The sequence below is a fragment of the Armigeres subalbatus genome, chromosome 3 (assembly GCF_024139115.2).
Source record: "Armigeres subalbatus isolate Guangzhou_Male chromosome 3, GZ_Asu_2, whole genome shotgun sequence".
In the NCBI taxonomy this organism is placed as follows: Eukaryota; Metazoa; Arthropoda; class Insecta; order Diptera; family Culicidae; genus Armigeres; species Armigeres subalbatus.
Window position 1 is genome coordinate 299531824 of NC_085141.1, and position 26241 is coordinate 299558064.

Sequence of the window (26241 nt, forward strand, 5' to 3'; positions counted from 1 at the left end):
CCAGAAGCTGCAGATTCGTCGAAGTTCGTCGGGCCTTATCGATGATCAGAAACCTGCGCAGGTACGTGTTAGAGCTTAGTTACATGGCCATGTTTGCTCTTATGCTTCCATTCCCATTGAAAAACGCCCAGCACGAATAAACTATTCTAGAAATAAAGTGATGGTGATTAGCTTAATTACGTTTAACGTCAGTTTCTTAAATAAACGACTCACTAATTTCGGGAGTCAAACACGTTATTTCTTGGTTGTGCAGAAACCTTTTGCGGTCCCTAAAGTCTTGCGGTAGATGAATGGAGGGAGATTTAGCTTGTGTTTAAGAGATTTTGCCAATTTCGCTTGATAACCGTTCTAGGGTTTCCGTGAGCCAAACAGTCTCAAAAAGTCGGGCAAATAAAACGTGACCGGTGGTCTCTCGTTGAGAGTGGCGCTAAAGCCGCCGATTAATTCAACTCGGTAAACGTGAAAGGTTATAAACTAGGTAAAAATTGTTCTCTTCGACGATCCGACGAGAACAAGAAGGCAAGGTGCGCTGCGAGCAAGGTGGATCGATCAGGTGGAAGATGATTTGCGGACCCTCCGCAGGCTGTGGCTGGCGACGCCCAGCAATGGACCGAGTTGAATGGAGAAGACTTTGATTTACTGCATAGGCCACTACGATCTAAATCTGAGAAATGGATACATAAGCTTTGACTGGAATACCTCAATGGCGGAAACCCCGGAATACCTTTTTTCGTTCGTTTCGCGAAGCTCGTATTTCATTAATTTCACACATAGGGGAACGGTTCGGCACTTAATCCCATAGCTCCTATTTCCATCCCATCAAAAACAAAGCAATGAAAGGGAATTTGGATTGTTTCTTATTTTTGTGATTTTTTTCACCAGTGAGCAAAGAAGCGACGAGATTGGTGCTGTATTTCTTTGTTTTGCGATGAGATGAATATATGTTCAGTGAGATGGAAAACGGAACAGTTCCCCTATATCAAATGAACTGATTCCAAAATTTTTTTCTTTGTGATGTCTGTTGACAGACGGCTGGGACCAATCATGGTCCATCTCGCCAATTCCAAAATTTGATGATTGTAGCTTGTACAATTTTTGGTGGCTTGTTGAAGTTTGTGCTGTGAAGCGTCTCCCGAACAAATTTGTATGGCAAAAAAATGCGACTAAACTATTTTCGGGAAAGATTCGGAACGATCTGGTATCATGTATTAAAACCTATTTTTTTGTCTACTTTCCGGTGGTTAGTGTGGTGATTTGCTCCTAGTTGCTCCAAAGCTGGAAATTGTCTGTTTCAATGTTAGAATGTTGAACGCTGTTAATGCTTCAGACCGTAAGGTTTGCGCCTCCAGAAGTACTCGAGTAGCATAGTATATGTTGGATAACAATTATTGTTTGGTGAAAATTTGACCAACATATTCGGTTTTGTCCAGCATTTGTATGGGGGCTCGCCACTGTGCTGCTTGCCGCATTCTCCACTTGATTCACCAGTAGCTACCTTTCGATGGGAACATCCACGAGGTTCGAAAAAAGAACCATCGTTGAGAGTTTCTACGGAAACTGACCAGATTTCTATTTCTGCTCGTAATCAACTGAGATTCTCATATCCAAATGTGTGAGTGGCCGATAAAAGAGAAAAGATATGAGTAAATTTCCATATTTTTTCAGACTCTTCTACAAAAATTGTGATTAGAATTTAATTTGGAGGTTATGAGCCAACATATATCTACGCAAAACGAAGCGAACATTAGTGTGCATTTAGTGTTACTTTGTTCTCAATTCTGGGGTACAACAATCCTTCAAAGATCCCATTCAGTGTCACATTGCTACGAATTTTGGCTATACAACATTCCCCTATCGAACTAGCTTTGGAGTGGTTCCCAAGGATGCTTGTTTGTGACTGTGTGCTTATTCCTCACAATAATTTCCATGTGGCATTGAGTGGGCTATAAATTTCCACTTCCATACGACAATAAATTTCTCGGTCATCCGGCAACAGTTTTGCAGTGACGGAGTAGATTGGATTTCGGATATTTGGTCTTAGAGGAGAGGAAAACATCACCCAGATGCGATTCACGAAGGTCGTAACTCAACATGTAACAGGACTTGGTACTTTATTCCACTAGTTTTTGGTGTCAGGTTTTTAGTGAGTCTTTTTCGGGAAACATTTCTTGTTCTTTTTTATCTATTTTACATAAATCTATTTAGTGTATCTGTGTTAACTAGAGTAACTACATTTCCCTACAGCCAAGAATGTTTGACAAAGGACCAAAGTGCCCTTCATCTCTATATGGTGATTGCAGCTTACTGTGCTAAGAAACGATATTCAACGAGGATAAATCTAGGTTACAAAAGACGTAGTGAAGGGAGTAAATTGCTTGGGTAATAAATTATAAAAACTGCCTTCAAGATAAATAAATGGAGAGGCGATGGGATACACGAATGAAAGCGGGTGGATAAAGAAATAAAGCAAAGTTATTCCGGCAGAAAGTGCAGTGCAGTATCTGGATCAGGCATTCTTTTTCGAACGGCACAGTCTTAGATCCCAGCTTTGGCTCACAGAATGATTGCATTTTTGTTTTGTACTCTACACATGAGCCTCGTTCTTCGAAGAAGTATCAGTGAGGCAATTTATTTAGAATTATTTTCATGATTTACTATGGTGGAGAAAAACACTTTTCAAGGACAATGCTTCTGTCCTGGCATGGGAACATCATATGACTCAATAGATGGTCTTGCTTCATCATTGCCTCCTAACTAGATCTGTTAAATGGCCGCACTCTATGCTGAGAATTTTTCATTAGACAATCGAGAGAGATTGCGGTACTGCACCAATGACGCAATTGGCGGAAACAAAAGATAAGACGCGCAGTGAATAAATCCGCACAAAAGTTGATCCTTTACCTAAGGCATTATCAGTAGACGTAGCTCACTTTCTACCGGATAGCCGACGATGACGATGATGATGGCGCCGGGGGTAATACCAAAGTTTGAATATACCTCAACGTCTACTACCAACTACCTCTCAAACTGCAAATTCGAACCACAACCCCGAAAACATAAAATTTAATATCAATCGAGAGGAAAGGAAATTTTCCGCCGCTGCCGCAGGATGCAGAAAATACCAAACGGTAGGAAAACCCAGCCGGGAAAGTTTCTCTTCTACAGCTGCAGCAGCGTGATGCTATCGATAGACCTGAATCGTTCCAATTTCCCGATGACGCATTTCGGTTGGTTTATATGCTCCAATGAGCATTGTTCGAGTCCTATCGACGTTATTTTTGAAACCGAACTAGAGATCATAATTTATGGTCTACTTCCAATCGAGAAGAATTAATCAACCTTACATAACTGACTTTCCGAATCAGAACGGAACGAATCGGTCTATCAAGCTTGTATAAATACACACACGAATATACATCAACCAACACTCATCAACGATAGCCAAATGCACTAAACCAAACACAACCCTCTCGAAGAAATTCCCTTCCCCCCTTTCTAACTTTTGCCCCGCTGCAGCGGAGGTGGCGATGGTGGGTTGATTCCTTTGCGCTTGCGGAGCGACTCGGTGGGCCCTTGGGTTGGCCTCAACAGCTGCCGGAAGTTGAACGGCCCCAGGTACGAGTCGGCATTTTTGTTCTTCTGGAATATGATCGCCTGCTCGACCGAGTCGAACGAGTTCAGCGAGTTCGAACCACTGCTGCCACTGCTCAAACTGCTACTGTTGGAACTCATACGATTCCGCTGATGGTTCTTCACGCTCCTCAGATTCGGCGTTTTGACGTCGATGTTTAGATATTTTGATACGCTGAAGTTTTGGTACTCCTTGGCGTCCAGCGTTGAAGGGTGTGACCGATTGCTGCTACTCTTGTTCGATTCCAGTTCGGCAAACGAAGTGACATGTGGACTAAATCTGTAAACTCCATTCATCAGCTCACACACTCCTTGGCCGCAGCTGAGCCCACTCTCCTTCTGATTGGAGGTTTTCCTCCGATGGTTTAGCAAAAAGTTCGTATCGCCAAACATCCTCATAACCGGGCTCTTGCTATCGATTTTGGTCTCCTCGGAAATATTCTGATACTCGTGGTGATCGATCATTCTTTTCTGCGGAACTTGCTGCCCTGGTTGGGGAATTGGCATCGGTGCCTTTTTCTTCGCTTCCTTGCGTGACTTTTCCGCGGGATTGCTCATTGCCGACGACGTTCCCGACGAGGGGGGCGTTAGTTTCTCCTTCTCCTTTTCCTTCTTCATTTTCTTCTCCTTCTTCTTCTTCTCTTTGTTCTCCTTCTCCTTCAGCTTGTACTCTAGTTTGGGGCCCTGCTTCTTCGGTTTGGCATGGCCGACCGGAGGGCTCGGTGATGGCTGGTCCGAGCTTCCTTGGCGATACGATTGCTCTCGGGACGATGGCGAAGATGACTGCTGGTCCACGTTGTTCGGTGAGTAGCGCAGAATTTGGTGGCCGTTCGGATTCAGGTAACTGAAGGCCGGTATGTGACGGATGTGGGCCGGTTCGTTGTTGTGGATATTATTGGATCTGGAAGGAAAACGATTGAGTCAGTATTTTGCAGAAATACTTGAAAAAATTGACCCGAGACGCATTTTTTTGCAATTTGTGGGGTCTCCGACGAGATTTACGATTGAATGCAACTCATGCAAGGGCAAGCTCAAAAAATCTTCAATCGTTAACTGAGAAGAAATGCAGTCAAACTTCAAGTATAATAACGTATTTTTAAAAACAGTATGAGTAAGCATTCGATTATTACTACTCATTGCTTGATATAATTATGTAATTGCTTACTGTTGTCAAAGTTCAATATTATAGAAAAGAAGTTATTAGCTGCGATGTATCTAAGCAGAGTTTCCATTTCAGCTTTTATATATCATGAGGCTAATACGATGCGCACGGCTAAGAAAGGCCCAAAATTTAGCATACTGCAGTTCAAAAAGTAAATAATATTAGTAATAGGGTGGGTGTACCAATTGTCGCCATACGTAAGAACAACTATTTTTTTTAAATAAGTAAAAGGCATGTGGGTGGACTTTATAAATCAATCGAAAGATTTTACTTCCTGCTCCTTAGAACAGCTGTGAAAACCATAATAAAATTTGTTATTATCCTCATAAATGATTAATCCATAATAGGAACGCATGCACCAGTTGTGGCACTATTCTTAATTTTGGTTCCTTATTTGGGAATTCCCATTGTTTTCTTATGAGATTGGCCAAATTGGGACCACTAGCGCGACAACTTGTGCAAAGGACGTCAAAAATTAACCAAAATCAATTTTCACAATTATGCTTTGCTTGTTTTGGAGGAGATCAAAGGTGTTATCGTATCATACGAATATGCTCTATCGATATGAACTTGATTTGCGGTGATTTGATTGGCTATTTGGCAAATAAAGCACTAGTGCGACAATTTTAACCTATTTTCTTTATTTTGACCTGTTTCAAATAACATCCTCCCGAAATTAGTTGAGAAATACTTTTCAAAGGACTTTCCAGTTCATGTTCGATCACGGTCAATTTTTTTTATTCGCGCTTATAATTTCAAGACCGTCAACAAGTTGCCAATGAGGCACGACGCATGAAGCTTGAGAGCAAGAGCGCCGGGCTTCAGGGGGGCGCTGAAATCAAGAATTTAGCTATGAGTAATCATAACAAATTATTCTCAAACTCACTGGTTCAAAGTGATTCAGATTCAAATGATTGATGATTTCCTCGGTATTCAACGATTCCTTTTTCATCATATATTCGATGGATGAGGATGAGGAAGCAATCTTTTGAAAAGTTCGAGTTTCTGGGAAAGGTTTTTCGGATAGCTCTTTCCGTGAAAATTAAAATTATGTGGTATAGATAAAATTATGTGTGTGCTGTGTAGAATTATTAGCAATTTGTTTATTCAAAACTTCTGGAAATAAAACTAGAATTAAATACATAATTAGAATTGCTTTGTTTCTAACTATTGAGCCCTTATTTACTCAAGCAAATGTAGGGCATTTATAGATTTATTATTGATGATACATAGTATTTGAAGCTTAAAAATTCTATTTATAAAATTTCCAGACTTGGGCAAAATGTGCTATTTCAGGGGAACTGTTCCGTTTTCCAAACAAAGAAAAACAGCACCAATTTCGTTGCTTCTTTTGGATAACATGCGTGCTTACAACTGAAAAAAATCACAACAATAAGAAACAAGTCAAGGAGCAGTAACCCTAAGGAGGAGGTACTGCTAATACGTCAACGAAAAATTATTTAATGTTTTGATTCCAAACTCCGAGTCTACGTCAAGTTTAATAATACAATTTCTCAGAAAATGAAAAACAAAGAATAAGATAAAGTTTGTTTAAATATTTTTCTGGAAATTATTTTTTGCGAACACTTTTAAAAAATTTACATGTAGTACAGCGCAATTTTCTAATCTAAAATATATTAGTACTGTTGCTGATTGTGCATCTTTAATTGCTAATGCCTTCTGCAAATAAATGAAAGTAATTATTTTAATTAAATTTTTATTTTGTGTAGTTGTAGTTGATTTGTTTTGCTGGGGAATCAGAACCATGTTTTAATGTAAGTGTCGTTTAGTACCAAGCACAACTTAACATATGGTAAGTCATATGACATGACTCGTACCAATCCCGGGATCATGTGGATTATGAAACCAATCACCTGGATGAGCAGACCGAAATTGATTTAATCTTTCTAATTTTATTTTTCTTCATCCACCACCGCTGCCCTCGCTGCCTCAGCCATCATCGGCCTCTAGCCGTGAACTTCGAGCGATGCGATGGGCGGTTGCGTTGCCTCCATAGCAACCGACACCACTGCATTCGTCCATCATCAAGCACAGAACGACAAAAAAATGCGCCCACTTCTCTCATGCATATTCGCAGACCCACCGGCAGTTCTACCGCTGGTGACTGCATGCTGTCGCTGTGTACGTAAACACAGCGAACGAACGAACGAAACGAAAAATGTGCGAGCAAAAAGCACGTCAGTACGCGCTGCTGTCGCAAATTGTAATGACTCGCACACGGCAAGCACTGCTATTTTTATACACAAAGAAAATCTTCCGGTAGACTCGAAGGCCCGTGACATACCGCATTCTGATGTCCGTGTTAGGAATGCACGGGATTGGTTACATAAGAAATTTTGACTGGCTTTGACAAGAATTGAAATTTTCAATAGCTTAACGTTAATAATCTTAAGTTTCAATGAAATAGGCGAAATGGTGGAGAGTGTCCGAGTCGAATGATATATAAATCTAAAAATCCATCGAAAGATAAAGGCGCTAGTAACGTTCAGAATCTTCCATTCCCAGCGTAACGCTCTCGATTTCCAAAAATCTAAATGACACCCAGTATAGTAAAGAAAGACGTAAGTCCTACGTCAAAAATATGAGACAGGTTTTTGCTCCATATTGCAGCAGGTAATGGAGGTACGCCAACTTATGCGATCAAATGACCATTTTTCCAAAAACAATTATCGCCATAACTCGAATGTTTCCGAACAAAACATGAATATTTTTTCATGGATCATATGTATAATTGTATGTATAATTGTACGAATTGTGTGTTTTGGTCATTTTGGCTTATACGTCAACTATGTGATCATGGGCAGTATTCTTGCCATCAATCAACCTACACCAGACTTGGGTCTAAGTCCAATCGTTATTCCGACCATCTACCAATTCACTACAGAGTTGAATTTTATTGAATGTCTTGTAGTTCCTTCAAAGCGCCGACCAAAGTAGGCTATTTTTATTCGTCTAGATCCGTTAGATCTTGAAGCACCAACCAGCAAACATTTTATTGGCCTAGCTATATCAACAAGTGCGTGAATTCACAACAAGGAAGTTCGAATTTTTTTGTCGAGAATTCACGCACTAGGGTAGGGGATGTATCTTGGACCACCCGTACCAGGGCTCATATTTTAGACCACCGAGTTGCATTTTGTCATTTTAATCATATGCAATAGTATGTTTTGGAAAACTTTCGCAGCAAAAAATATCGTGAACGTGTGAAATAGGAACTGAGAATTAATTTGTTTTGAACCGCTTAATGTTTACCTTTATGTAAAAGGCCCTTTTCAAATATTACGCGAAATTTTTTAGTTTTCAAGATTCCCACTTGAATGAAAAACAAAACCGAATCAACAAACGAACTTGTTATGGAGCTAATAAATTTAGGTAATTTATCACTGGTAGGTGAATTTTCACTGACAAATATAGCATAGCATAGCATATGTGATTGTACAAATCGTGGGTGGCTATACAATGCTCAATTCAAGCTCCATCCGGAATAAGGGCGAATGTCGCAAGAGAAGACTCTCCCCGTCGACCCCCTCTCCCTTAAAAAAAAAGTGACAAGCAGCAGATCTCTCTCTGGTTTATCACTTCAGAACGAAAGAAAACAATGCGAACTTGCATTCTGAGGTGATAAACTGCAAAGAAACTCCCTGCCTGTCACTTTCATTCAAATGAGGGGAAGTCGACGAAGAGAACCCTCTCCCGCGACACCCGCTCCCTTACCAGACAGAGCTTGAATTGAGCAATCTACTGTATATTGTCGCAAATTGGTACTTGGGATTAGTACCTTTTCCTATACAGTAGCAGTTGTATACCTGGCCACGTCCTTACAATCACGGAAGGAAAGAAGGAATGTTAGTTCAACATCTACTAGTGAAGATGCAGGGAACCCATACTACCTTCATAGATGTCTCGGGAAGGAAAATTTGTGTTAGTGGGAAAGGTGAATAATAGGGAGCTCTATTCGACAATATAGAGCGTTTGTCAATAACAGTATATGCTGTAAAAATAATAAAATATATTCATCAATTTACTTACGAACCGTCCTAAGGGAAAAACAAAACAAAACACAAAATTTCGGCAAATCGCGCGGTCGTTCTGCCGTCCGAAACAAGAGCCAACACGCACTGAACTAATTAACTTTATTACCGGCCGCGCAATGCAAAACACAAAATTTCGGCAAATCGCGCGGTCGTTCTGCCGTCCGAAACAAGAGCCAACACGCACTGAACTCGTGAATTTTCACTGACAAATATGTTACAAAATGGATTGTTACTATGTGTTTGCATCATAGAAGCAAAACCTACTAGAAAACGCCAGAACAAAATTTAGGCCAGGATGTTGGTCTAGTTACTCCTTAGTGCGACGTATACAATCAGCCCCAAACTAATTCTCGACTCCTTTTTCGGTAGTTTTAACGGGGTTATTCGGATTGAAAATTTCTGAGTTCCTGCAATACTGTAATAATTGTAAACCGTAATTTTAATAGCTACTTTTCACCACCATAAGATGTTTATTGGTCTTGCAATAGAAGGCAGTAAAAGCTGTTACCGACTACTCAGTATTCACACTGTTTTACTGGGCTTTCAAAGCAGGTTGTGACACTGACAACTGGAACTCTTGCTTGGAACTTGATTTTGTGTTTATCACTATATCACAAAGAGTTCTGGTGGAACCAGAGTCCTTGTAATGATGGGACACCAGGAACTTTGGCATAATAAATTCATTCATAATTTGGAGTCAAAAGTGAAAACTATATTGGAGGGGTTCATAAGTTGATCGATTAATTACGTTTTCAGGCAGTTTCAAATACCTGTCACGAAATTTTTATTGCATTTTTTACATTTCTTTATCACTATTTTATATTTACGATTTGGTTGAAAACTAATTTCAATTGATATTTATTGGATTCGATTAGTAAATTATTGAAGAAAGCCTATACGAATTATTCTAATGGAATTTCTTGTGAATTTTATTCCAGACTCTTTGTCTCGTTACTTACTTAAGAAACTATATAGGAAATACCTTTTTTTAGTTTATCTAGAAATTACTTCAAGCATTCCTTCAAAAATCCCTTCAGGGTTTTCTACGGAGAATCCTCTGGACATTAATTGAGAAATGTTTTCAAAAAGGAGGGATTCTAAGAATTGCATCGGGATTTCCCTCAGGAATTTCTTTGGAACTTCCTCCAAGGTTTTATTCAAAAATTTCCATACAAAAACGTTAGAAAACATTTCAAAAAATTGTTCTGGAAACTTCTGTAGACAGTCCGTTGGAAATTCTTTTACCAATTTTTTGGATATTCCAACAGAAATTCCTTTCTCCTTTCCGGAGGTGCAAATCTTACTCAGCGTCTGTTCTCCATGTAAGGGGCGGCTGATCATCGTCCGAGTGTCAGTGAAGGACTCCAAGTGAAACTGTGCACAATGGTCCTCCGGAAATTTAGGAGTTTTGGTGTCAGGCCCTGCAAGCCAGCCTTTGAAAAAACTTATGCAACGGAACGAATAATCAACAATAAGAGAGTACGACATAGAGCGAGTGAAGCAACCTGATGTCGCTACTGCATACGCGCAGCATCTCGAGGCAGCGTTGCCGGAAGATAGTGAGCTCGATGGGGCCTTGAGGACTGCTGGAATACAGCTAAAGCAGCCATTAACGACGCAGCGGAGGACAACTTCGGGTATGTGGGACGAAGTCGACGGAACTATTGAGCGGTCGTGTTGCAACAAGGTACCCGGCAGAACGTGGAAGATTATAGACGGAAGCAGAGACAACAGACCCGCCTTTTCTGGAGAAGAAACCCCGCCTGGGAGAAGCGGAGTGCGAAGAGATGGCACAGCTGTGCCGTTCTCATGAAACACGCAAGTTCTATCAGAAGCTCAACGCATCCCGCAAAGGCTTCGTGCTGCGAGCCGAAATGTTTGAGTAAGTCATCATCAGCGTGCGATTATACATTCACACCTCAGCGTGTCGATCAGTGCGCAGCAAGCCATGACTCGGCCTCTTCTGATCAGACCTCCGTGGCGTGCATACGCACCCACGGAGAGCTGCTGTCATGTCATCGCTCTGGCCATTTGGGGCCACACATTTTGGCGACACTGCAAGGTTATTTGTTGGATCCTGACGCTTATCTCAAAAGGTGATTTGAATTCAATTTGTGTATGTGCTAATGTGTTAAAATATTTTATGATTAAAAAACACAAGGCAATGGGTTTGTATTGCTACAAAGCGCGTCTGGAAGACCGCTGGAAAATGGATTATGGTATTGGGAAATCACCAAGCGCGGGAGATCACTGGTAAATGGTTTGTGGTTGCAATACCACAAGGCGCGTCTAGGAAACTGCTGAGAAAAGGGTTGAAAATCTCATGGTGGGTCATGGAAGCATTGATTTTGTTTTAAATGTACAACTTGGCGACATTAGTGTACATCTGGGTGGTGCGGATAGAACCGATTTGGTTGTCAAACTGTTGCCAAAATTTTCTATTGGTCCGGAGCCAAACATTGAAGATTGTGGTTATGTTCGTTTCTGATCTAATATTGAGAAGTATTGTTATTATTTTGGGAAAAAATAAAAATAAACTTTGAGTTTTGTATTCTTTGTAACAAATATTCTCACATTATTTTCGAGTGGAAAATTAGTTGGAATGCAACTAAAAAGCACTCGTTACGAAATTTCACGAGATTCAACAGCTGATTGGAGCATGAATGTATGTAAACAATCGTAAATTCATGTAGAGTCCAGCGCATTTGTGCGCCCTCATGCAGCGTGGAAAGAGAAATTCGAAGAGCGGGAAATGTTTGACAGCAAAGTAAGTAACTGCAACATAATTTTGTTTATGGGAGTGATTTCAAAATATCCCTCTGCTTGCTTGAGCGCAGAAAAACGGCTCTATCCGCAGCACCCAGGTGTACATGAGACTACCAGTTAAGCTAGTTCTAACAAAATCGGAAAGATATGGAGATCTATCGTACACGGAGATAAAGCACCTTAGTTTGAAACAAACAAAGTATTGGTTGTTTTTCAACCTAGGATTTTGTTTGTTTTTAAACCTCAAATGTTTGTTTCAACCATATATTTTTGTTACAATTAGACTGTCTTATCAAGTTAAATCTAACTAATATTTTATTTTAAAACAACCTTGCTTATAGTTGTTTCAAGCTAATATTTTATATACCAACAACTAAAAAATTGTTTGAATCTAGCAATAATTAGCTTGTTCCTTGCCTGTTCGTTGCTAAACCTATAAGTTTATTGTATATTAAAGCAAAATATTATTGAAAGCCATTATTCTGCGGACATTAGTATATCGGTAAGTGATAGAAATTTCTTTCAACATAAATCAAATAAGGACTCTTGCCTTACACAATCTACAGATAATGTATTCAAGTTCCGATCGCGTGTCGGTGGACAATAATTATGATTTCTTCAGGTAGGGTCATTTCGGGAAGTTAGACTGAGCTAAAATGTCGAGATAGGTGGCAATAGCAGATGAGCAGCTGGGAAGACTAATTAAATTGGTTCCTGTGAAAAGTAAGTAAATTTAACAGTATTTTTAGAGTAAGGCAGTAGAAAATATGTCCTTTGTTCATGTATCCTTTTCTGGTTTCCAGCAACAATGAAATTTTTGTGTTGGCCTTGTGCCTGAGGTGTTGATCAGCAAGCAGTAACGCCCCAGAACGGGTGTCCAAATGATGCGGAATAGGAATAAATTGAAGAGATGGTGATCCGAGTTATTTGCAATACCTTCAACACATGTATAAATATATAGAAAAATGAATAATATGCTTTCGTTTTTTTCATTTCAATCATGAAAACTGAAAAAGAATAGCAACAACACGAAATCACCAAAACATTGGTTGAAACAACCTAATTTGTTTTATAGATTCAAACTAAACATTTTCAATAGCAAACTAACATATTTGGTTGAAATAACCAACAAATTTGTTTCGTTCGCTTGCTGTCAAAATAAAACAACTAATATTATGGTTGTTTCAAACAAACGTTTCTTGAAGTTACCTAAAGTATACTCTATTATAATAATTTACTTCAACTTCGAATCTTAGTTTGATTCAACCAAACTGCATGGTAAAAATAAATTAGTTTTTGTTTGTGCATATATCAAACTGAAATTTTGGTTGAAATAAACTAGAATTTGTTTGACTTTACCATATTTTTTTCTCCGTGTATGCTATTAAGTTGTTTGGAAGGCGGATATTATCTCGAAGTTTATTTTGGAGTTTACTGACTTAGTAGTCGTAGCGGAATTATCCGTTGGATGGGATATCCAACATTCCCGAAGCTCAAAAACGTTGGCAGCATTCACAAAGTCATAAGTTTGGAGTTATTGGCTAATCGTTCTAGTTAACATAAGTCAAAATTTAGGTATATACTTATGCAATCACATTTAGGTATGACATCTCGGCGAAATTTTAGATAAATATCATATCCTAGGCCAAATGTTGCCATTTGAAAATCGAACTGATTTTTATCGGATTTGGATTAGATTTTGATTGGATTGTATTTGGAATGGATGTGGATCGGATTTGGATTAGATTTTGATTGGATTTGGATTGGATTTAGATTGGATTAGGATTGGATGTTAATTAGAATTGGATTGAATGTGGCTTGGATTTTTATTGGAATGAATTATTGGCAGTGGCTGATTTTCTACCCATCGCTTCCACATCCAGGCGCCATTGTATATGCGCAAATAGCCTGCATGAGTTAACCGCCCGAAATTTGTATGGCGAAAGACATCTAACGGGGATTTTCTCAAAATTAGGAACTTTTCATGAAAAACTATTTGGTACCGGTTGTGAAGGATGATGTCTGCTACTATGCGTACCAAATATTTTTTCGATTTAGGTGCTTAATTTTGAGAAATCGAACCTTAGATGCCTTTCGCCATATTGATTTCCTAGTGTGCCGCTGTAAGCACGCTCAAAGCAGGCGATTCATTGGATTGAATTTGGATTGTTTGGATTTCATTGTATTTGAAAAAATCTCAAATTTTATAGTTCTCCATTTACTACATAGATCCAAATCTAATGGCTGTGATAGATTTGTGGGACAAAATAAGGACAAAAGTATGAATCAAGATTCGTCTTTCGCAACCCATCATTGATCAGCCCACGACCTCCCTGGAAGTCGCGGCCCACAGTTTGGGAACACATGTTCTAAGTGGTTGTTAGCAAGTTGAACATCGATATGTTAAAGGTCAGCTTGCTGGTGTTAGTATATATGAAGCAGATAAATGGATTTAATTGACGGTATAAGATTTAGATTATTGCTACAATATAAAATGTTTCTTGTGAGATTAATACCATAACACTAGGTACAAATTTAGTTGACCATTTAAACGATACAACCTCGGTTTCTCAAAAGCAATATGTTCATCTTCGTCTCGCGTCTCGCGTCTAACTTAAAAACTCAAAGGTGCAGCTCAATCGGGTTGTACGCAAAGATGACGTTGAACTACGTAGCTGTATATAATGTACAGGTTTTCGACTTTTCTGTTCGATGAGACCAAAGCAAGCGTTTTTCAAGCCCAGGGTGAATCTGTTTTCGTTGTTTATCCTGTGCTCCTGAGATTGAGTGAGCATTGCGATCCCTAGTGATGTATATTATTTTAAGACCAACATTTGAAAAGGGTGATGAAAATAAAATTTTCAAATAATCGAGGATGAACAACACTCTCAAGCGATCACATATCCAAATTATCAATTGATAAAAACTCGTTAGAGAGTAAGTATTGTTCGATAATTGTATCTCGATTCGAAGCATTGGTAAGTGCTACTTTTGAACTTATTTTCCTAGATAACAATGCCAAACATCCGATTGAACTTTATTGTTGACATTAAATTCCTATTAGTTTGGTTTACATCTGAATGATAATCAATTACAAAATTTAAAAAGTTATCGCCGATAAAAAATCGCCTACTTTTCACACCTGAAAAGTTATCAAATTCTAATTCTAATAATTATCGTATAAGAATGATTCAATCCCTGATCACAACCCTGGCTGATGGAGTACCGCTGCGAACGACGCAAACCGGAACAGAGCACTAATGTCGTTTTCGTTTATTCCGAACGGTGTACACCGGCGGTGCAACATTTGCCACCGCAAATACGAACGGTTTGGGTGCAACTTTTTGACTGCCAACACATGTTTTCGATGGTGTTGGTGATGATGTCGTCAATCAAATCTATCAAATATCATATTGGCGATTAAAGGTTGCATGAAGAAGAAGAAGTCGAAGGATGATATTAGAAAATATTGCACGGGGAAGCATACGGAAATTTTTTTCAAACTCTTCTCAAAAATTCTAGAAGCAATTTAATTAAAAACGGAATGCAGTACGGGGTTGGACTTTTCTTATACTGTGTATCAAGTATGATATCATAAAAAAAAATTAAAATCGAAAAATTGCGTTTATTATGCAGTAGAAGGAAAGTCCAACCCCGTACTGCTAACCGTTTTTAATTAAATTGCTCCTAGAATTTTTTAGAAGAGTTTTAAAAAACTTCCCGTATGCTTCCCCGTGCAATATTTTTCAGATATCATCCTTCGACTTCTTCTTCTTCATGCAACCTTCAATCGTCAATAGCGAGTAAATATTATTGAGATTTATGTAAGGATGTAATATTTGTAAGGATGTAATATGATTATGCAATATTTTTGTCTTGTTTTTAATGTTTTCATAAATATCTATTTTATATTACAAAAAATATTATACAAATTTTGTAATTTAATTTTGCAAATTGAAAACGTATAAAGTAGTTTCTTATGCGTTTTGTTTATTGTTTGTAACATATTTAAATGTTGATAAATCTTCAAAAAAACAAAGGGCCCTTGTAGAATTTGATAAATTGTGACGGGGTGACGATGAGTTAAGAATGAGTCATCGCTGTTACTGGCAGCCAAGAGGTCGATAACAAAATCGTTGGAAAACGACTCTTATGGTTAATTAGTTTTCTTGCTACTAAAAACATTTTAAGTTGTTGACAGTGACCTATTTTCAACCCCATTTGATTCTTTGTCACCCCCAATGACGGTATCAAAATGATCAATAGATTTTGAGTTTTACCAGAAAATAATGCAATACGAGTTTATGGACTTCAACATAAATTTTCACATCTCTACGTGATTGATTTAAAAAAAATCTAATACGTTACGTTACGGATTTACTATAAAGCTGGTCTTTGGAAACTTGACATTTTTTCCTTTACTTTAATAATTTCATATGAATTGAACATATTATACAATTCATTTATATTCATAGTACAAAAAATCAAGTTTTAAAATAAAGACAAAAACACTATTTATATCATTGCTATGAAAAAGTAATGATAAAAGCTAAATCAGAAGATAACCGGATATGGTGCGTAAAACTGATTGACGCTAAAACCAAGAACCGCATATGTGTAAATTTAAATTATTTCTCGATTTAAAAATAGTTATGTAAATCGACTATTAATTTGAGATCAATTCCCGAATTTCACAGTCAAACCCTGTTACATCATGTCAATATTCGTTTGAAAAAAGTTAAAATATAATGTTGAGGAAAATGAACAAGTTTGTTCTATCTGACTATTCGATTTACTACATTATGAAAAGAAAATATATAAATATAAATAATGAATAGTTTTATAACTATATAAATTTGTTAGATTAAATAAAATATAGAAAGATTTCTCTCTCTCTCTTTTGTTGATTTTGATGTATTTATATAATTGTAATTGAAAAATTACTAATAATTAGAATAATTCATCAATATTTTAACAAATTGTACATTTATAGAAACTTCTTTGGATAAAGATTCTTTGCAGCTTTTGATTCTACTTCAACAACATTGATACACATTATTAAATATAATATCAATGAGGAATAGATAATCAGCAGATAAAATAAAAACAAAGCTACCCGAAAAACCTAATAAGAAACGCAGTAGGAAACTTATGACAGCTCCGCATCGCATAAGTATTGGTACCACGCGGTGCCTACCTATTTTTCTGCACCGGTGGCAAAAAGGTGCAAGAACGGAACTGCACCGTTTTTAAAAACGAACGATTCCAGTGCAAGTTTGCCTACACCGGTGCAAGCGGTGCGAATAAACGAAAACGACATAAGTCAGCTCGGTGCCTCATTTCAGAAAAGCCCATCGTGACAGCTGGGCTGTCAACGGCGTTTGGTGGTCAGGTCATCCTATGGAGGAAGTCAGCAGCCCCCTGAAACGGCTGTCATCTGCATACAATATGATTGAAGCCGAAAACTTGGTGCTAAACTTGGTGCTAGCTGTCAAGGTGTACCTTTAAGCACGGAACACAGTGACGCATGCGACAAAATCGTTCGAGGAAAGATTTAATTCGAATAAAAAAGTTTTTTTTTATTTTGGGCTCGATTTTAGGCTGTTTTTAAAAGAAAAAGCGCACCATCTAAAATATGTTTCATTAATTTATTGCAATTACAGTCAAACCTCCATGAGTCGATGTTCTATGACTCGATATCGACTCATGGAAGCAAATTATGCCATATTAAAAAATATTTTCCGGGTTACTGTGATGGTCCCTTGAAACAGCTTTCCAAAGAAATTCTCTTCCACATCTCGATATTTCCATGAGTCGATGGTCCCTTCAATATCGACTCATGGAGGTTTGACTGTATCTCTATAGCTGATTCATTCATTTCAGATACACATGTTTAGCTATAGCGCAAAAGTTATCAGCACTGTATTTGTCACAATAACAAATACCAAATTATTAATAATAACAAATTTTTTAAGTCTGCCTGATACCCATGTTGATATCTAAACAGTTTGATATATGTCTGAGGGAATTTGACAAATATTTGGCATTGTGATAAAGAGTGGGCATTTAATTTCTAATGCATCGTTCTGTTAAAAAACCATTTTTTTTCAAGTAGAAAAAAATAAGACTGCAAACCAATTAATTGATTGATCAGCAGTGATTTATTTTTCCTCCAAACAATAGAACACTATTCTCATTGGAATCTGAAGCAAAATAAAACAAAAACGCGTGTATCTCCAGCAGTGTTCTGTTCATGTTTGAATTTTGTTTGAATAAATAAAATAATTATTTATTTTGCTGCTCAGAAATGCGGCGTAATTGCAAAGTACATTGATCCGAATTCCGTAGTTAAAATAACGCGTTCAATCGCCAAAACATACAAAATTTGAATCTCGTGATTCAATTTGCAGAAAATAGAACAAAGCTGTGCAACAGTTTTGAGCTTTTGAATCTGAACTTAAATTAATCTAGGGCAGCTGCTGGGAGAATGCATGTTTCAGATTCGTATTAAAATTAAACTGCTGCTAACCGCAAGTCGAGCACATCTGTATATGGGCCTCCATATACAGATGTGCTCGACTTGCGGTTAACGGCAGTAAATGTAGCAGAGCAATGTGAATCACTACTACTCGTCAGCTAAAATGGTTCAGTTTAATGCAAAATTTTATCCACAATGCGACATCCAGTTCCAGTTGGATCAAATCAAATGTAAAGAAAAAAGGTTCCAATAGTGTTTCATAAAACACCTGTCGATGACACGTACAATGACTAAGGGTCGATTTCTTCACCACCGTTTAACTCTTAAGCGGTGCTTACCCATACGCTTAAACCTGGTTTAAGGACTAAGCGGTGGTGAAGAAATCGGCCCTAAGTAGATTAATTTATCTTAGTTTCGACGCCCACATTATAGTGAGCTTGAGCTAAAGTTTGTAACCAAAGGGTTAATGCGTCTAGATCCAATAGATGAATTCAGTTCGTCACTTAAAAGTGGGTGTGTTGTCTCATCCCTTGTAACATTTTGGTTTTATACTGGTTTTATAATACTCTTGTAGAGTAAACTGTGGTCTTCAAGAACGTTATACAATTTAAAATGTTACTTTGGATAGCTCATAGTGGCAGTTCAACAATTATCGAATAACCCTGCTTGCAGACCAAGATTACTTTTGATAGATTTACGTTTTAATGGCTTTGGTGCACCAGCCTTTTTTAATCTTCGACCTGACACTTTCAAGTTTAGGGTAAAAGTTCCATTTTGGACCCCTAAAGGAAGTGCTACCCAATATTCGCTTATATCTTTCAAATGAGACGTGTGATATACAAGCCGAAATCACATAATTTCATATATGAAAGTCTTATTTATGGAAAGGAAGTTTGAAATGGGCATCGGATGTTTATAAATCGCTGAGATTTTCAACTATCTGAAATGAAAATATTCTTCGTTTTGGACAGTGCAACATATTTTGGACCCCCAAATGTACACATTTTGGACACCCTCTTTTAGTCTGTTCAAAAATGAATTTTCAATTTGCACAGGTCATTTGAGCTAAAGCAAAGTCTTATCTTTCGATTTACATGCATCATTGAGAAGATTGCAGCGATTTAAATTTGCAATGTCAACATGATGTATGCTTTGAAGCGTAACGCATTGTAACGCTTGCCTTCTTGAAAAAATTGATTTCATTAACATTTCATTCAAATTTCAAAACACATTTGCAGCAATCTTATTTGCATAAAGACCATGCGGGATTCAGCAGCGGCATTGAGTTTAGTTCAGATATCAAGAAAATGTCGACAGGAGGGTCCAAAATATGTAGGGCTCCAAATCAAGTTGGTTACCCTAATTTTTCGGTAAATGAGATGGACCTTGATGTTTATTTTCATTCGGATTCTAATAAACTTATTTCTCGAAGGACCTTAGCCGGCCTTGTTAACATACTGTGAAACAATATAAAATTTCCGGTTCAGGCATTGTTCAGGGCAATTGTCAAAATCGGATGATAATTGACAGAATTACAATGTATTTATTTAATTCCTCTCAAAATTTTCTTAACCCAGTTAATGTGGTCATGTACAGCATCTTACGAGCGCTAATTGTCGCTTATTTTAAGCTCTGTTAGTGGAATGTCTAGAAGTAATTTGATCAAAAACGGAAAGCAGTACGGGGTTGGACTTTTCTTATACTGTGTATCAAGTGTGATATCACAAAATAAAATTTGAAATAAAAAATTGCGTTTATTATACACTAGAAGGAATGTCTAGCCATGTACTGCTAACCGTTTTTAATTAAATTGCTACTAAAATTTTTGAGAAAAGTTTAAAAAAAAACTTTCCGTATGTTTTCCCCGTAAAAATCAAATATTATCCTTCGACTTCTTCTTCTTCGTGCAACCTTTATTTGCCAATAATAATAAATTCATTAGGATGATAATGATCGCTACGATGACAAACGATACAAGATAAACGTCAAATAGATTGCACCTTACCAGAACATGTTAAATTGTGGCGGCTATCGAAATTGTTTTATTTTTTTTCGGTGATAATTTCGGCTGATTTTGATGATAATTATATTGTGGCAGCTATTACCACATGTAAAATGCTGGATAAATGACGAAAACAGAACAATATAACTTAAGTTATTGAAATTTAAAATTTTCAGATCGAAAATCATTTTGCGATACATAATTAAATACCCGCGCGAAATGTACGGTACAATATGAACGGAGCTTTAAACATCAAGAACAGCACTAGCGCCACACCAACAAACGGTGGCTTCAAGAACTAGTGCTTGTTTCACGGGGTTGGAAGTCAGAGTTGACGCGATGCAATACACGCTAAAAATGAACTACTCAAAATTGAGTCGAATCCGACTCATTTTCATTAAAAACGGGACAACTCAAAATTTGAGTAAAAGATACTACTTCAATAAAATGATGATTTCGCGAAAGTTAAGCTTGGCCTTCCTTCAATTTTTAATACGACAGATGCGAATCAAGTTTATCTATCTATCTAAGTGCATTTTACGACAAACAGACTCCTAGTTTAAGTGCAATCATCATTTTATTGAAGTAGTATCTTTTACTCAAATTTTGAGTTGTCCCGTTTTTAATGAAAATGAGTCTGATTCGACTCAATTTTGAGTAGTTCATTTTTAGCGTGTATTATGCTGCTGTCATAACAATTCGCTCTGACCATTTGGGGCCACACACAGGGATAAGGATGGGAGCAACTTGGCGGACGAAGGTGTGGTGATTGAAAGGTGGAAGCAGCATTACGAAGAACATTTAAATGGCGCTGAGAGTACAGGCAGTAAAAGTCAAGGCAGCACAGGAAATGACTACGTTAGTTCAGCGGACGATGGAAGGCAACCAGCTCCCACCTTGAAGGAAGATAAGAATACAATCCTACAGCTAAAGACCAATAAAGCAGCTGGTAAGGGTGGTATTGAAGCTGAGCTCATCAAGATGGGTTCGGAAAAGCTGGCCACCTGCTTGCATAAACTGATAGTCAGAATCTGAGAAACTGAACGGCTACTGGAGGAGTGGATGGGGTTATATGCCCCATGTACAAGAAAGGCGAAGCTGGAGTGTGAGAGCTTTCGAGCGACCAACATCCTTAATGCCGCCTACAAAGTGATATCCCAGATCATCTTCCCAGGGCCCACCTGGGAAGCAGTGTTACGATAGACGGGGATACGTTCGAGGTGGTCGATGAACTAGACGAGTTGGATTGTTTCTAAAGGCTGATAACAATGTTAGTCGTGAAATACGAAGGCGCATCATCTGTGGAAGTCGGGCCTACTACGGGCTCCAGAAGAAACTGCGGTCAAAAAAGATTCACTACCGCACCAAATGTACACGACGCTGATAAGACCCGTAGTCCTCTACGGACATGAAACATGGACAGTCTAGGAAATATGGGTATCAAACTTCATGAATTTCAAATGTGGACATTTCTAGTTCCAGGCATTATGGGTATCAGATACCGTTGCGAATATGCCACTTTCAGTTTCTTTCTTCGAAGTCCCTGGTGAATCCGAAATGGTGGCCATTGGCCAAAGATGAAACCATTCCGGTCCCAGATCCTGGAGGATGTCCCAGGTAAAAAATAGAAATTTTTGGTCTAAGCAGTATTTATATCAGACTTTTGATCAATCCAACTCCTGCACCCCGGGTATCAACATTGATTGTTTTCAAATAATGGTAGGGGAAGAGGTTCGGTTGTGGGCACCGTTCGGTTATGGGCACCCCTACGTATCTTTTGACAGATAACAGATGCTGTCATTCTGACAAACGTCATTTGCTTGCTATAGTAACATGATGTTTTGTGCTCAATATCAAACCAAATAGACATCTCTACTTTGAACTACGAACAAATCATTTTTTTTACAAGAAAAACAATACGAAAGTTTTTTTACCTTTTTCAACGTGTCATAAATTAAAGTGATTCAATTGAAAAAATGAGTTCCAATGCGTATTTATACAGTAAATTTAATCTATTTTGAGGATCAATAACGATTGCCATCAAAATTTGAGAGCGATTTTTTTTTCTTCACATTCCAAAAAGGCTGCGAAATTCGGTTGTGGGCACCCTCATTTTAATGACAAATCAATCAATGTTGCTGTAGTTGTCCCCTAACTTATTTTAAATGACATTTTAAGCAGTTTTTATAATTATTTTTGTTAATTTATGTTTTTATTTGTTGAGCATGTCTAGTTATTGCACACATACTTTTTGAAAATAAGCGTTGACCAATTTTTTATTTGTCAAATAAAAAATTATTCCATTTCTTTAAAATTAGGTGGTTTCGATTCTTTCTTTTTCATTATCTGCCGAGTTTTCAAGGGTGCCTATAACCGAACCACAAAATTTAAATTTCCAAAAACGCCAAATTGGCGAAATCATTATTATTTCTTTGCTGATGGTAGGGTTATTTGTCTAGCTTTCCATTGGTATACAAATGTCGGCATATGGTCAACTACGGCCAAAGTTATAGACCAAAGAGAAAAGGATGCCCACAACCGAACCTCCTCCCCTACGAATATGATCCTGTCATAAGATGTTTGGCCGCTTTGTAATCAGTTTCGAAAAATACGTATCTTGGTTAGCGCACAAATATGGAATCAATAAGATCTAAACAATATGGGTATCAAACTTCAAGATTTTCTAGTGTGGTATTTTCAGATCACTTTTGTTCAACTCCAACGTCATGAGCGCTGGCCAAATACACGAAAAATTTAGTTGGTGTAATAAATTCAATACCAATTTGTAGTCCATATTTGTTAATGAATATGATACATTATAGTATATATTTTAATGTTTTCCTTTATCAATGATAACATGCCTTGACTTTTCCGTTGAGCCGTTATGTGACCTATAAACTATTGGACTTATAGTTTGCTATAAGTTTGGTTTTTGCTTATCCGTGAAATATGACTAGTTCTGCAAATAAAATAATGTGACCAGACGTCCCGCATTTTCACTATTTGTCCCGCGCTGAAAAGCGTCCCGCGAAACGTCCCGCATTTAATTTAATGTCTCTCGAAATACATATTTTTCTGAATACATAATTAGCCATTTCTCAGTGAATATTCTCAAAGAAATTTTATTGGGTTTTTCAAATTCACGATTTTGACTAAAGCAAATATTTTGTAAAACTATCATATGCATCATAGAGGTCAAGATTAAAATGTGTTTCCATGGCTTAGACAAAAATAACTCAATAGTTTGTTTTACAATGTTATGAAACTCATATGTGGATATGTACGTTATGTGGAAGATATTGATTTGGAAAATGTATTGGAGGTAACCACTTTCCCTTCGATGGGACTCGAACCCATGACCCTACAGTACGCTAGACTGGTGCTTTAACCAACTAAGCTACGAAGGACCTCCGTCGACCTTCAGTAGCCGCTAGGTTGCGAAGGCCGACGGAGGTCCTTCGTAGCTTAGTTGGTTAAAGCACCAGTCTGACAGCTATTCTTATTGCTAGCGATCGGTTGCATATGAATGATGTCAATACGAATTTACTGTGGCAGTGGGATAAAGAATAGACATCGTCGTTCTTCAAGATTGCAATGTCACGAAATAGATTCAAGGACATCTTCAGGTTCTGGAGATTTGACGATAAGTAACAAGGAAGCGCAGGATTAGAAGATCGTATAACAAGCTTGAACCTGTAAAAGTAATATTCGGAATTACAATCCTGACAAAACCAATTCAAATCGAAGCCAAGGAAATACGGCATGAAGGTTTAGTGTTGCTCATATGCGTGGATTGACAGTACATTTGTAACCTCCAAGTGTATGTTGGTAAAAAAGCATCAGCAGGATGTACCTGGCGAAAAACCAGCTATAATACTCCATTATAATGCCACAAAGGGCGCTAGGCAACGAATTGATCATCGACAATGTCAAGAAAGTGTTGCACAAACATCAAGAAAGATCTAAGTGAGCAATGGGATAGCTTTGCATCTCGATCTTTGGGAACTTATGCCAAACTATGCAACTGTAGCTCGTAACCATCGTTAACAATGAAAGAATGCAGCATTTACTCTGAAACGGTGGTTCACAGAACTTTTTTCTTCGAAAGAAATCATGTTCTGCAGGGAGTGCCAGGTAAAATCGTTGTCAGTAGTTGACATGATAAAGCCAAATAAAAGATCTCGTTGCCAAATGTGCAAGGACGATCGCAAGACCTACATAAAATGTGCTATTCATGCTCTTTATGCCAACATACTATTACAAGAATTGTGTGTAATAACTGTTTTAACTTGTAATTATCAATTACATCTGGATGAATGTTTTTGACGTAGGCTTACGTCCTTCGGGAAGATAGGGGGGTCATTCTGCAATGCCAATAACTCAGCCGTCTTACAACCGATTTTTGAGATTGTGGTAGCAATCAATAGACGAACTCTTTAAGATTCTGCCCAACTATTAAACACAATAGGTTAATGGCGCCATACTATTGAAAAATTGAATTTGCCAGACAGTGCTCAAATTTCTCTTTTTTTTATAGAAAATTGCCTACATTTTGGCGAATTCGGCGTGAACATGCACAAAATGTGAATCGAAATGAAATCCCATTCACAGGGAATCAATATTCGAGCAACGCCCAACAATATACCCTTTGTCGTCAACAGAGTTTGTTACTGACAAACGCACCTCGCAACAAGCCTTTGTCAGAACCCAAACACAATATGACAAGAATCATTTGGCCTGCATGCTCTGATATTTCCGAGAATACGATGATAATTTTGTAATCATAGTTAGATTCTTGAATATTTCCATAAAAGCAGAAACTATGATAGCCTATAACCGCGATTTGCTGTAGAGATAATGCAAAATAACGGGATGAATAGTTAGCAACAAAATTGTCTTCTTTTTTGTTGCTGACAAAAACATTCGGATCTTTGTCATTATTCTCTCCGACAAAAACAAAGCTTTGTCGTTGGTTCTGTTTTGTCGCTTGTTTCGCAAGCGCATCCAAGAAAAATTGATTCCCTGCGCATTCACAATCGCACTACACCTACGTAAGCCTATATTGAATTTGCGGTCGTGTCTTTGATACAACATTGAACTTTTGTTTTTGGAATTCATAAATACTTAAGAGAAGAGTTGCTGGTACATGCTCCTATACGTTCCTTCATTAAAATCAATTGTTTCTACGAAACAAATCAGAAAAATAAGATTGTTTGCACATCAAATCATTTGTTATAATTACATCACAGACAAACAGACGTAGCACTGAGGAAATTCCTATTGACCATGATGGCTTGCGGACCGGCGGGTATAGCAGCCAGGATTTGATCTTGAATAGATCCAGCTAACAGACATTGTCGACCAAACAATTCTAAGGGTATGCGATAACACACTTTTTCCTAACGAAACGAAACGAAACGAAATTTAAAATGTCTATGTTGATTCGGATCGAAACGAAACGAAATATGGATTTATTTTCGAAACTTCGAAACGAAACGAAATCAAGATTCATTTGATTCGAAATTTTTCGAAACGAAACGAAATTTCAATTTTTTTTCCACGGAATTTTTTATTTAATTGGTTTCACATTATGTACTCAATTCGGATTTCACTTTTTTGAAGTCTATACTGCCGTTATACGCATATTTGTCCCATGTTTGCTGGGATTCCCTATATACATGGGACAATCATGCGTATAACGGCTGATATCATCTATTATAATAACAGAAGAGGCAGTCTGTGGTAAATCACCGCATTCTCGACGCATATACCATTGGCGATAAGGCAATCACCCAGCATTTATGCCGCTTTCATATCAGAAAGTATAAAAAATATAGAAATTGTGGGATTTTTCATATACGGATTCAAATTTTGTTTAAAACCTTAGTTCACTTAAGAATAAAGTAATTATGCTGAAGCATACTTCATATTGTCTTGTCAGCATGGTTTTATAGTATTGAGCTAATTCAAAATCAGAAAATTAATGTTTAAATTATTTTTTTTTAGTGGGATACTCAATTATGTATCCACAACTGCCAGGCGTATACACAGATAGAGAATTGATATTTGAAAAGTGCGTAACAGCCAAAACTTATTCCTTCTTATTACACACATATATAGCATACATTTGCTCACTAGAAGAATGCTG

The 26241-nt window shown here is 37.7% G+C and overlaps 1 protein-coding gene across 7 annotated transcripts in view; it reads right to left on the reverse strand.

The window, feature by feature from the left end:
• Window positions 1-2064: 2064 nt before the first annotated feature.
• Window positions 2065-26241, reverse strand: part of LOC134224959 (myosin-IIIb-like) — a 411175-nt gene continuing 386998 nt past the window's right edge. For 4 of the 7 annotated variants that reach the window (XM_062704650.1, XM_062704649.1, XM_062704648.1 and 1 more), the window contains one exon: window positions 2065-4531. In XM_062704650.1, coding sequence (XP_062560634.1) covers window positions 3496-4531 — 1036 coding nt within the window. In that variant the 3' untranslated portion in view covers window positions 2065-3495. The remainder of the gene's footprint in view (window positions 4532-26241) is intronic. The other 3 variants (XM_062704654.1, XM_062704652.1, XR_009983120.1) reach the window with 2 other exon arrangements.